This window comes from Parus major, chromosome 10, assembly GCF_001522545.3.
Source record: "Parus major isolate Abel chromosome 10, Parus_major1.1, whole genome shotgun sequence".
Taxonomy (NCBI): Eukaryota; Metazoa; Chordata; class Aves; order Passeriformes; family Paridae; genus Parus; species Parus major.
Genome location: NC_031779.1, coordinates 4450460 through 4464503, shown reverse-complemented (window position 1 = coordinate 4464503; position 14044 = coordinate 4450460). Strand labels below are relative to the sequence as shown.

The window sequence follows — 14044 nt, the reverse complement described above, 5'->3', positions numbered from 1 at the left end:
TTTCCCTGAGGGATCAAGGTTACACCCGCAAGTGCTCTATGTACATATTGCACTGTAGAGGAATGAAGAACATGTGCAAAAAAAGCAACAATGATTGAAGCTTACTAATCAAACCTTTTAATCATGACTGCTATGTCATCTTGCATTTTGGAATGTCGGAACACAGCTATTCCTTTAATCTAAAATGTAAAAATAAAAAACAAAAAAGAAAGAAAAAGAAAAACGCACCTCTACTATGGCACATTCAATGAAATAAAAAGTTTTCCAAAGACAAATAGACAAATTCCATCAAGAAAATAATACAAAGTTCGTTCGTTTGTGGTTTTTTTTTTTGTTTTTTAGAAAAATTACATTACTTTCTTTCATTGTTTCACATTACAAAATCTTTTTTTTTTTAATGTTTACACAAATCACATTTTATTGCAGGAATATTTCAAGTGCCATCAAACATTTATAGAAGGGTTAAAAAAATAGAAGTCTCTCTAAAGTGGTCCAGACAAGGCTTTGTATAGAATAAATCTTTTTACCACCTTCTATTTTTGACTTAAGTATTTTGAATACATTTTCTTTATTCCATTGACACTTAACAGCCTAGAAGCAGCCGCTCACACATCCCACGCATACACTCATGTGTGCACACAATGGACTCTCTCACACACACACACACAGGTGCACATACACAAATATCTTGGTATTCATACTATAAACTAATAAAGAACAACCAAACTTAAAAACAGCCTCCCTTTTTACCTAATTCCATACATCAAAAAATGCTGGAGGTGATGACATATTAGGGTGGTTCAAATGACAGTATAGTCTAGTAGCTCTTCCTAGAAAGCCAGAAAACATCTCCAGTTTATATAATTCCATATAACTCCCAAGGAAAATATCTTTGATGACTAGGTCATCAAAACTTAAAATATCTAAGTTCAGCTATGCTAGTGTTTTTATTTGTAGTGGACTGGGCAGATGATGAAAATACTCGTGAATATCCATTGACCTCCTGTGTTTTTTAACTGATTGATCATCTGATACCAGGCCACAGTCCCAGGGGTTTTGCAGAGGGCATTTCCTCTGCTGTGCTGGGTTCTTAGATGGCCATCTCTGACCAGCCACTCTGGTCAGAGAGTTATTCTGAGTCTCCCTGCATAAAAACCTCCTTAGCAACAGATGTCTTATCAGTAGATCTGCTGTGCTGTATCCCTTTTTTCCTCTCTCCTTGAAGACCAACCCAAAAATTATACTCTGTTGCCAAGTGCCTGTTAACTGTGGCCAGGAAAGCAGAGTTACTTGCGGTATGTTCAGCCTGATTTAACACTGTCCCAGTACACGAGCTCCCACAAACAAAAACAACAGTATTTTCTGGCCTGGAAGATCACTCTCAGCTAAGGCCCTATTTGAAACCTTTTTATTGTTATGTATTTTATTAGAAAATGCTCCAAGACTTATATTGTCAATGATTTATGAATGTAAATATGCTAAACAGATTCCAAACAAAGCCACTGGCAGCTAGATGCCTGGTAAAGTACTAATATTCATCATGAAAAGGTAAGAACAGGATGTGGCTGAAAACTAATCCCCAAATACTTTACCTGGTAGTCTACATTGTCAGAAGTAGGAGGTGTATCTCACTCTCTAATAAATTACAGGTCTTTCTTCACTATTCATTAGTTGACACTGAGATTAAGTTTAGTTGATCTTTACAGGACTAGCACCTAAGGCTGGTCACATTCAGAAAACATTTGTTAGTTAAAAGGGGTGCTTCAAAAATAGGAACACACATTAGAATGCAAGTACCATATCGTGCCAGTTACTCCAATAAAGTAAACAATGATCCTAGGAAAAGTGTTTCAGTGGGAGTGGAGAGAGCGTGTGCTGGGCTGTGAGCTGCCTCTTCAGGAGCAGGCAGGATGGAGCAGGAAAAAGACAGCTCTGTGGACTTTTTCCAAAAGCCCTCTCCTGCCTCCATCCCAGTGCTCACAGCACTGCAGGTGCTCCCCTCCCACACTTCAGGGTGTGATGCTCTCCTCTAGCCCTCCTTTCAAAGCCTAGAGATGAGTGATAGCTGTAACCTTCCCTGATGTGCTAGACTGGAACAGTTCTAATATGTTTCATAGATAAATGTTTTCATTTGACCCCAAAGGAAACATGTTCAAATCATAGAATAAACTTGTATTTTGCTAATAAGAACCTGCTGATCTGATTCTCCTTTTTAAAATACTTAGGCTTTGGTGTGTTTCTAGTCACTTGTTACTTCTCAACAATTATAAGATATATAAGAGATTGTTTACCCTTGGAAGTTAGAGCAGTAGGGCACATTACATCTCATTCCTTTTCATTTTTCGATGTTCCCAGCTTTTTCTTAGGTACTTCATCAAAACTGCATTTGTGATGGCCTACAAGGCATACAGTTATGCATCTTCATCTCATCCAGACCCAATTATATACCTCTGGCTCAAACAGCCACAGTTTGTGATGTCATTTATGTGAATCTGCTTCCTTCAGAACTACATTTACTGCCAGCTTTGCTCAGAGACAGAATTCTTCCTGAAGGGAATGGTAATGAATAACACTGCCAGATTCAGCTTATTGGTTGGTTATGCAATACAGGAATCAGAATTACAGAATGCAGGTTTCTCATATTAATGATTTCCAGGCTTGTACTGAGTACAAACTAATGCTTTCTAGCAACACTGTGCCTTTCCTTTCTTGGTCTGTCCCCATCTATCAACTTTAAAGTGCATCTTTTTAAACAAGGAGAGAACAGACTTCTCTGTTCAGCTCCTTGAAACTGAACTGCCGGATGCTGGAAGAACAGGGGTCAGTGTGTCTCATCTCACTGAAGTCAAAGACAAACCTAGGGATTTTGATAGGCTACAGCTTGGCATTTGAAGGCATTGTTTACAATATGGAGTACAAAAGTACGTAATGTATAAAAATTACTTTTTGGCAAGCATGTCATACACACATACTTTTACTGTAGATACAGACTTGAATAAATTATTTCAAACCTGGATTTATGGTGGGCAGAAATACACTATTTAATAGCCTGATTTTCAAAGATGCTGTGTTACTCATTTGTAAATGATCTGTAATTAATTAGTTCAACTCTGACAGTGGAAACTCAGAACCTTTGAAAATGAGGCTTTTGACTTTGAAACATCCAGGTTTGAAAGATTTGAAAATAAAAGTACCTTTGAATTTAACTTCGGTAAAGATTATTTTAATGTAGAAAATTGTCATTATTTTCAACTCTTTTAGAAATCTCTAACCATTTCAGGATATGACCAGCCTCTCTTTAAAAGTAACATGGAAAACAGCAGCATAAATACCTCCCAATGTACCAGTACCTGCCAAACCTTTTTCAGTTAAACTTGAATTTCTGGTGCACATGCAACACAACAATGAACACGCTAGCATTTAATTTAAAGAAAAAGGTGCAAAATGAAAGTGCCTTATCAATTCAACAAGAAAAGCTATACCAGTAACTACATTTTATATTAATTAAAACAATATATAAACAATATCTCTTTTGCTATATATAGTCTTCATGCCCATTTACCCTGTAATATATTATAATGCTATTGTTGCTATTGCTATGGACCCTTTTCATGCCGTTCTGTCTACTGGCAAACAGTGGTAGGTGAGAAAAAATCGTCCTTCATGAAACAATGAGCAAGTTGTGCAAACTGATGCTGAAATCTCTGCAATGCACACCAGTCGCTGATTACTAGGTGGACTCTGTTCTGACCAACAAATTGATTGTTCTGTCAAAAGTCTGGGCAGTGAACTACAGGAGAAAACAACCTTCTGACATTAGAACCCTCAGTCTGTGTAAACAGAGGTCAAGGATTGAGAAGTTGAGACAGAAAAAGGGTCCATATTTGTAGGCATAATGGAAATCATATGCATGAGAAAAACAAGTTCAACTTTGTTTCATTGTTTCCCATCCTTCGCCTGACCCCGACCGCCAAGAGATGTGCAGTGTGTTGGCTCCCTAGGTCTGTTCAGGGCCATATAAAGTGTCTTGGTTTTCTTTCTTTTTTTTTTTTTTTCCTTTTTTTTTCCTTTCTTTTGTTTTAATGTTTGTACTTCAGACATTCTAGAAGTGCTTAGGTGATACGTTTACCCATCAATTTGCATTGCTGGCTCAAACTCTGAAGTGAACAACTCCTTGTAAAGTGGAGGAAAATGAAGTCGCACAATGTCTGGGTATATTGCTTTAAATGCCATAAGCTTTTCTGTATGTCGTCCACACAGTGCTCTTAAAGTAGACACTTTGCATATTAACTGTAAAAAAATGAACACAAGTCATATGGTCATACATGGAACCAGGCCTCCCAATCTTGCTGAAAGGATAAAAGCTCTCCCAAACCAAATTATTTACTTAACAAGGACATTTCAGATGCACAGTCATGGGTATTTGCTGAAAGTATTTAAGTAATCGACTCAGAGCTATTTGTGAAGTAATCTTTTTTAAGTTCTTAGGAAAATGTAGCATTAGGTTTCCTCACTGGATTGATAAACAAGTATTTCAGGGCTGGATCTTCATCCATTAAATTATCCTCTTGGAAGAAGGCAATCCCAACTGCTTTTTAAACCCACGGTGAATATTATGGAGGGAACTGGCAATGCAATAGATTAGACTTATTTACCTTAAGCCAAATAAGGTTAAAAAATATGTACTTCAAAAATATCATGAGGTTACTCCCTGAAGTTACAAAGTAAAGTGTTTGTACCAAAGCATATGGAAGACTTTCTTCCAACAAAGGTATCCCAAGAATACACTGAGACAAAATTACATGAGCTAGGATTTGAACTTAAGAAAATCTGCAGAGCCCAGGCTGGACCATCCTGCTTCTATTGTAACTAATTCTGTGGTATGAAGCAAAGCATAAGCTTTTTTGCTGTGCAGAGGTGTAAAAGGAACTACCTCTGCAAGATAAAAGTGAAGTGCCTATCTTTCACCACTTCTTCAGATTTACTTCTTGTAATGTCACACCAGTTTCCCATTTCTGAGAAATTATATGAAGATACTTAAGTATAACAGTAGGTAGTGCTTCTTTTTCCCAGGTATCAGTATTTGGAAGAACTGAGAAAAAGGCTGTGTGGTGAACTCCTCATAGGAGTCTGAAAAACAAGTTTAGTCTGTGTGTTGCATGTTACAGTAACCTCATTGTCATGCAGGCAGAGATTCCACAAATACTAAAGCATGCATGTTGCAGCACGGAAATAGCATTCTGTGTGGCAGGAGTGTCGTGTAGGAGAACTATGATGAAAACCTTCATCACTTTTCATGAAGTTCCACATAAAAATACTCCCTTTCAGACCATTATCAACCTTGTTCCCTAGTACACCATCATTTCACTTCTTCTAGGTTTAAGTAAATAGGTTCAGCTGAGCAGCTTGATTTTGAACAAAATCAAAGAATTCTGGGTTTATAAATAAATTAACTGTGTATGAGCTTTTACCCCGTAATCAAGGCAGTGTTCAGGTGAAGCCACTCCTTCACAGTCCTGTGACATGGCACAGGATGACTCTTACCTTTGTTAGAATTCCATCTTCTCGGTGGTTCTTCTGTAGGACATGCTGAAGTGCTAGCTGGATCTTCTGTTGGAGTTTCTCAATTTTTACTTTCTCCTGAAGCCATGAGCGATCTGAATATAAATGGGAGTTGAAACTTCTAGTAATGACACATGGATCACAGTGCACCAGGAAAGTACTAAGTCTGTTACAGATTAATTTTTCCTGTTTCCACTTGTTATATACTTTTGTATAGAAAATGGGTTTCAAAATAAATAGGTTTTGAAATACATTTATTACATGCACTTAAGGTTACTTTTATGAAGCCCTTATGTAGGAGAATGCAATGCATCTGAATAAGATCAACTATTCATTTGCTAAGAAAATCTGTAAAATGCAGGGTGTTTACAAAGTGAAGCTGGCAACATTTTACTGGAAAATTAATAGATCATATAATGAACAAATAGTTGGAGAGGATCTTCTCGCTACGATCTTACAGAACTTAGAGAAAACCAATGGAACTTACAGCGACTTACAGAAAAATCAGATGCAAAGATTCTGCTATTTAAAAAAAGCAGCTAAACTTCCTGGCAGAAAAGCAGTATTAGCTGGACACTCCTGGTGTGACAGAACTGTAGGGTTGTGTGGCTTGCTAAGACACACTTCCTGTCTGGCCAACAGCATGAGAACTTATTTATGATAGACTCATTAAACCCACCATTGCTAACAGAAGTTTTCATCACCACTCCTGAGTCCACTATGCTGCAGTCTGAACTCAGAGTTTCCTTCCTCAGGTGTCAGGCCAGGCACAAGCCCCGGTACCTGATTCCACCTGACCTAAGAAGCCTTTCCAGGACCTGGAGCACACTGTACATTCACCTGTGATTATTAACTTATTTTAGTCATGGACATGGCAGACCCAGGCTGACTTTTGGGGTGACTTGGATGGTCTGGCACCGTAATTCCCAAGTGTCCCCAGTCACACTAAAATGGTAATGCTGGAAGTTTTCTGTTATGCTGCAGCTGCAAGCTCACACACATGGAAAACTCATTATGGGAGTTCAGTAACTGCCTGTCTCACCAGGATTGGCTCACAGGTCTCACTCAAATACATTTAAACCTTTACAAAGAAGCTGAGTCCTCAACAAAGTGAAAAAAAACAAGGGAAATAAGGGTTTAGATTAGGATTTACAATTTAAGAAATTGGTTCCTAAATTCACAGTTTTAATGTGTTTATTACAGTAAGAAATTGGGTGAGGAGACACTCAAAAAGTTATTTCCACAATGCCTCATAATTGTAACGTTATCATTAAAAAGGCTTCAAAATAAAAACAACCCCTACCAAATAAATCTAGAGGAAACCAACATCTCTTACCTGCTGACATTAAAACAAATGCAGAGAACAAAGCTATCTCATCTTCTGTCAGGTGCATAGAACATAAACTTTTTCCAAATTCAAACACAAAGCTAATGAAGTCTTCACAACCTGTCAAAAAGAAGGAAAGCTCTTGTTACATTGTTTAAAACTACTTCAGCACTACAGAGTTGATGATTTATTCTGATGGAGATGAGAAATAGATGGAAAACACTTCATAGGTGGTCTTCTCTTTAAGGACTGTGAAGTGATGGCAGTGAGATCTCACTCATCCTTGAGGCTATATTACTCCACTTCCACAGGGTCCCACATCCTGGCAGCCAAGATTCTGAAGGTTTTGCACACTGTATCTTTTTTACGTTGGGTTCTTGTGAGGTAAATATGGATAAATCTCAAACCATTTATTTTCAAGTTCAAAATTGTTTTATCTTTGTTCTTGTTCTAAACAGAACTTTGTCATGTCACTGTGGACTGAAGGCTCAAAATGTGGACTTAAGAAGTTCTGATTTTAAGATTATTGAGCACACAGAGTGGGGGAAGAGAAAGGCACACAAGGGACATGCAGGAAGCAAAGGGAGAAGCCAAGGTCTGACTGAACATGGTTCATGCAGAAGAGGAACTCTGTCTCCTTCCATCCGTTCTCTTGCTCACACAGGTGTTATTCAGGTTACTGCTGCTGTCACACATGCAGGTACAGTCCTTCAAATGAGCCCTGCTCACAACCTGAGAGACAAGGGTTTTCCTCAGCCTCCCCAGCCTAAACATCTGGATACAGCTGGTAACAGATCCAACTTATATTTCCTTAAAACCCAGAATGGTTTGTACTCTGACCTTTTACCTTGAAGTGTTTTAGAAAGAATTTAGAGAATACTTCAGTAATTGACCATCATTCTTCACTGATGTATTTTCACTGCCTCCAAAGTGGCTTACAGCCCAAATCTATACTCAGTGAAGACATCCTTTTAAAATTAGCAAAAATACATGGGAAAAATTTTCAAAATTGTATGTAGTTTAATTAAAAAAAATATTTACAGTATTTTACCAGCAAATAACCAGACTTAGCAGATTTTAAAACACCATTAACATCTTCAAAGCAGTAAATTCCAAATTAGCTTCTAATTTGCTTGCTGCCTTTTCCAACAAGATATATGAAATGTTACATTGAATATGAAATCTGGGCTTCTTTTCTCAACAAGTGAGTCCAAACTGCTCTGCCCTAATCAAAATGCTGAACTTCAGCACCAATAGTCCTTTACCACACAGAGTTAATCTGTTTTACCTCCTGAAATCAGCTTGGCCTCAAACAGAGCCAGCTTACAAAACAGCAGTTTGAGCTCCAGAACTCTTTTATTTGACTACTGTAGACTGATTTTTCAAAGCAGCTGTTTGCCCTTGCTTTTCAACATTATTATTTTTATTATGTTTTTGGTTTTTTTTTTTAATTTTTAATTTTTTTTATCTTTTTAAAGACACAACACTACACATTTCCTTACCTAAGGACTTGAAAACCTCTGGGCTAGCATACTTGCCATCAAAGTAGACTGTGTTGTTCTGGGAGTCAAAGGCACGGCACATTCTGATGAACACAACCTCTAAAGACCCTAAAATAAAAACAGTGTATGTTTGACTATGGAAGTTGAGACTTCAGTTGCAAAGAGCAGGTAAGGATTAATACTAATGCTCTGCATTCATTATCAGTTTAGTAGAGTAGTAAGTTGCTGTGGTGTAACAGAGCGTAGCTTAGTTTGCTGGTAGAATTAAAAGACCCCTTTAGAAGTTTTTGCTAAAGCAACTTACTTAATGCTAATAAGCTCTAGTAATTTTTTAGAGTAATGAAGTCTCTGAAGCCAAAGCAGCTCATTTAAATTTATGTTCACCAAGCCTTAACAACTTGGTCCAGTATTTGTAATGTGAATTACTTCTACAATATCTTGCATAGAACAATCTGGATTTTTACCCTGAAATATTCACTATTAGCAACAACAACAAAAAAATTAACCCAATTTTAACATCTTAACACACTCATTGCTCCCTTTGTCCATAATGAAAATTTAATAGATAGACTTGAACTGCTTCTCCCCAAAATAACTAAGATGATGTTACTTCAAAGACAGACAATTTGAAAGGTTTTACTTGAATTTTAAATTATCATTTTATGGTATATGAATATATGTGTATGCAGCTGCTGCATGTAACAGGTAACACCTTCCTCAGGCAAAACTAATAGAAGCAGACCTTAAAACTGACCCACATACCTGCTTTTAAAAGCACAATTTGATCATTTTGACACAGTTCCATAAAGCCATCAATGCGTTTGGCAAATTCCACTACATACTGGATAGCTTCTGTTATTTTGACTGCGCATAACTGCCACATTACCTCCCTTTGCTGTTTGAGAGAGAAGAGAAATTCAAAAATTACTAACCAACCTTTGGAAAGCTCAATGCAGAAAGTAAAACTGAGCTAAAAAAACAAACAACAAAATGGAGTGAGTTCTCTCCAACACTCTTGGCTACAGTCTGCTTGTAAGACAAGGGGAATTGACCTCCAAACCAGAGCCTCGTGTGGATGAGTGACAATGCAACCATGGAAGACTTCTTCAGTCATATCAGAAGAGATCTAGCTTGGAGCACTTTTATTTCATAAGCCAAAAGTGTCAAAGTGTAATGACTTCGGTCATTTCAGAGGGAATTTTATTCCCTACGTGAAAATAAAATGCCAATTCACACCAGCAAGGCATGATCATATTTTTCCTATCAGCTTCTCTATTTTGTACTGAATGCAAATTATCAACCCAGCTCATCTTCAGAAGGATACGTATAAAGACGTTCATATATGAAGATCATCTTGATAACAACATAAAGAAGGCATGCAAGCAGTGAGTTTTCCCAGTGTTGATAATAATGAAGAATGAAATCACTGAAAGTAGAAAAAACTATTCTCCTAAAGGTTAAATGTTTTTCTGTGGAAATGAAAAATATGTTCAAAGAACAGTGTGCTTTAGCAGTGCTTCCCAAGGCCATTTTCCAAAAGTAGCCAATTGGTAGTAGTTTGTAGATGGAAGGCATGTTGGAAGTAACATTGATTAGATCTTACAATACCCTGGTGGCACAGCAGCGCTGTGCTGCTGCTCCACAGGTAAAAACCCAAACACCGAGGGACAACTGGAGCATGAATCAGGATTACAGGAAACCCAGAAGGCTGGAAATCTGATGGAGCTCTGTGTTTATAAACTCAAACCAAAACACAGCATGCAACATCACAAACTAGGTGGCCTTGGCTTTTCTTGTTGTTGATCCAGGGCATTACAAATTAAGAGAATAAAATAACATGCCAATTAGGATTGAAAAATTCCAATTATTTCCTATCCTTCTTTATCGGAGACAGATTTCAGGAGAATGTCTTTGCCTTTTCCTATACCTGTAAAAATCACAAATGCAAAGGATATCCTTTCCACCTTGCTGCTTTTGATTCTTTGGATTTTTTTTTTCTTTAAAAACACACAGAAATATACATTCCTGATAGTAAGGAGAAAGCAGTGAAAAAGTGAATTTTGCAGTGTGTTATGGAAATACCATGCTTTAAAGAAACCATGCCATAGCTTGGCATGCTTTTATACCTTGTTCTGATAGTTCTCGATTTCTTCCTGCAGAAAAGTTTGCCATGTTATCTGCTGTAACTCCTCTCTCAAGTACTGGCAAGTTTCCATGTGTGACTTGGAAATATTCTGTGCAAGATGTTCTAAAAGAAAGAGCAGAAAGCGACACGCGTTATAAATGCAAAGCTATACCTTCAGACACGAGGAAAGCTCGTATATTTCAGTTGAACAGGAGAAGGGGAGAGGGTGAGCCGAGAGAGAAAACTGCTTTAGGCTGAGTCTCCTTGGAAGCGGCTCCGGGAAGAGCGGCCGTGGCCGCAGCCGCCGGCAGAGGGCGAGCGCGCAGCGCTGGGGAACGGCAGCAAAGCGGGGCCGGGGGGACACGGAACCCTCCCGGGCACATCCCACACCCAGGGCTCCGAGACACACCGCGGACTACGGCCGCAGCAAACCGCGGGCACAAGCGGGGTGATGGACACCCCTCGAGCGAGGGCACACAGCTGTCCGTGGACGCTGCCAAGGACAGGACAGAGCGGCACTGCCAGCCAGGCACAGCTGCCAGTGCCGACGCTTCCCAATAGAGAAATAGTTACCAACTATCTAGCGGGCTCCTAAACAGGACTCTCGTCCCATGAAGTTGCCTGCTACCCTTTTTCTTTTCCTACTCTCATATCGTTAGAAATGTGTCAGGAAAATGCATCTGTTAGAGAATCCAGATGATTAAGATAACACACTAAAAAATCACAAACGCTAGGGTTTTTTTCCTTCAGCTTTAGAGTAGTCTTCTAGTTTACTGCACATGCTTTAGAATTTCCATACAATGTTTTAATTCCAAATAAAATTATTTTCTCCTGCTATATTCGATTAAAAGACACATAAGGCAGATTTACATACATTAATAAAACTTGGTTCCAAAAAACATTTAGGAACACTTTCAAAAGTCTGAATAGAATTTAGATACCCGAGTTCCACTTTTATTTAACTTCCCCTTTCCTACCCTGACCCTTCAGGTGGGCATTTTCTCCTATTTTAGCACAAGACAAGTAGAGGCCTGGGGACCTGTCTCACACAACTCTGCTTGTTAGGCCACTGAAAAGGAAGGCTCAAACCAAACAGGAATGGTGGTCACCACACCATGGAGGTATTCTGAGGGACTGCAGCACTGGGTCTTCTGTGAAACTGGCTTTGTTTGGTAATGATCAAACCCAGCTCTTCACAAACTGAACTGCTGGACCAATCAGACTGTCAGTAGCTTGATTAAGATACTACCTGAAAAGTCTTTAATGTACAGATGAGGTAAAATCAGATTATATGTACTACCTGAACAATCAGTAAGGTGGAACGCAGCATAATTTATACTTTGTCACCATAGCTTTGATGTATTTAGGAGCAATTTTTTTTTTTACAGGTGTGTAGTTAAAACACTTGTTTTTGGTAGCAGCAGCTGACTGCATGATCCCTGTGCCCTTGCAGGATACAGGAGGTGAAATATTCCCATGCTATTAAAAAAGCTCCTCCTCACTTCAGGACTGTATTTCAGCACACACCTAAATATTTTCATTGAACAGCCACACCTTTCTAAATTGAAACCTTTGTCTGGCAGACAAACATTCTTCAAACATTGTTCAGTAATGTTAGTGCTGGGCACCCAAATCATGCTGTACAGCTTTAAACGAAGCACTATGTAAGTAAGGGTAAGCAACAGGACAAACATAGCTTAGGCCAGTGTTCCAAGCCCAACACCAGGCCTACAAGGGAAAAACCCTCTTTGTTTTGGCTTTTTTTTTTCCCCCTGTGGGTTTAATGTAGATCTTTTTAATACTTTCCATAAGAAAATTAGCAATCATTTCACTAAGACAAAGCCGGTAGCATTGCCTTTGTCCTGACATTTTCTTCTTTTTACCTATCTGAAATTATTTGAACTGAAGCCAGACACAATATTTTGGCAATAATTTGTCAGGACAAATTGTATTGCAGAGAACAGCATTCTGCAACATAAGGACATTAGAAAACAAGCTTCTTGTGACTTCCTCTCTGCAAAACTTCTCAAAAAAACCAAAATAAACCAAACAAAAATTTTCATGTGGAATACCTGATTTTTAAACTATTTTTAGGTTTTCATAATAAAATAATTAGAAAAACTGTAGCTTGAGTAAGTTTTAAGAATCAGTTTTAAATGCCTGGCTGCTTACATAAGTAAGGGAATCATGAAACCACTTCTTTGATGTCCTGTTCCACTTTGTTTACAACCAGTTCACACAGCACACTCTTTAACTCCAGTCTCACCTGTTGACAAGTCATACTTGAGGAATTCAGCACTAGTGTAATCATTAAGGAAAGAGTTTAAAGTAAAATGTGCTAATTAATGTGGTTACTATAAGGCTCTTAGAGAAATTATCAAAACTTGCTGCATTCAAAAATGTCCTTCAGTATCTGGGGCCAGATCCTCTTCAACAAGTGACAAGAACTGCCCCCAGATTAGCCTGGTACTTTTCTCAGGTAAAGAGCAGAAGAAAATCAGCCTCATCACTTTTGGTTAGAAGTAACAGTATTGAGGTAACAAAAAAGGAGATAAAATTGTTAAAAAATAATCTGCAAATAAAGAAATGACCTATCTGTTTTCTCAGCACAAAAAATTAGCTTCTTAATCTGTATTCCAAGGGTTCTATTGCAAGGACTGAAAGCAAAAGCAACACTGGTAGAGCTGATGAACCACAGTCCCCTGGGAGCTTTAGTCCAGAGCAGTAAGGAGTCTCCCGTGTGCCCCGAGATCAGGGTATTTACTGTGCACTTCACACAAGAACGCCACACACCATACATGCCCACAGTTCTACTGAAGCAGCATTCTCACTATCACCTGGCTACATGTGTCACTTTAATCCAAAGGGTACTGTTAAGACAATTACAATGGAAGCTTTTCTCTCTCATTACCTAATTCTGCCATGGACACAGTTGGAGAGGTCTCCCCATTTGTAAAAGAACAATAAGGGAAGAAGCCCGATGCTGGTGTGTAGTCACATATTGGTTCTGGTTTGATTCCATTAATATCAAGACCCGACTGATCTGGAGAAGGTTGTATGTCTAAGTAGAAGCTGCTAACTGCAGAGTCTGCTTTGCTACCTTCAGGGGTATGCCCATCAATGTAATTACTGAGGTCGTCATGTAGCTCTGTTAACCCATTGGTGGTGATATTGTATGTTGGTGTGAGCGGTTCTGCCTCTCCTGGCTGCTGCTGGTGATCCCGCTGCTGCTGCTGCATTCGGTGTTTCTGCACCTCGGCGTACAGGCTGTCCCTCTGCTTTTTTGACATTCGACCAAACTTTACAGCTGAAATACAGACACACAAGAGATTACATCTCTACATGTCCATCACCACCCTTTAATTGTGGGTCTAAACACTACATGGAAGGATACAGCACAAACCCCAAATCTGCAGGATGCACACCTATGAAACGCTTCGCAGTTACAAGTACACAGCTGCAGCACCTGCTCTTTAAAAGACTGTCTTCACATGCCACTGAAATGGACCATTAGAAGTCACTGGTTTA

At 38.7% G+C, this 14044-nt stretch overlaps 1 protein-coding gene across 1 annotated transcript in view; it reads right to left on the bottom strand.

The window, feature by feature from the left end:
* Nucleotides 1-3530: 3530 nt before the first annotated feature.
* Nucleotides 3531-14044, bottom strand: part of RORA (RAR related orphan receptor A) — a 102153-nt gene continuing 91639 nt past the window's right edge. Inside the window, exons 5-11 of the mRNA XM_015638405.2 lie at nucleotides 13428-13823; nucleotides 10518-10639; nucleotides 9154-9286; nucleotides 8392-8499; nucleotides 6899-7009; nucleotides 5545-5657; nucleotides 3531-4290 (exon numbers count right to left, since the gene is read on the bottom strand). Of these exons, the coding sequence (XP_015493891.1) occupies nucleotides 4126-4290; nucleotides 5545-5657; nucleotides 6899-7009; nucleotides 8392-8499; nucleotides 9154-9286; nucleotides 10518-10639; nucleotides 13428-13823 (1148 nt within the window). The 3' untranslated portion in view covers nucleotides 3531-4125. The remainder of the gene's footprint in view (nucleotides 4291-5544; nucleotides 5658-6898; nucleotides 7010-8391; nucleotides 8500-9153; nucleotides 9287-10517; nucleotides 10640-13427; nucleotides 13824-14044) is intronic.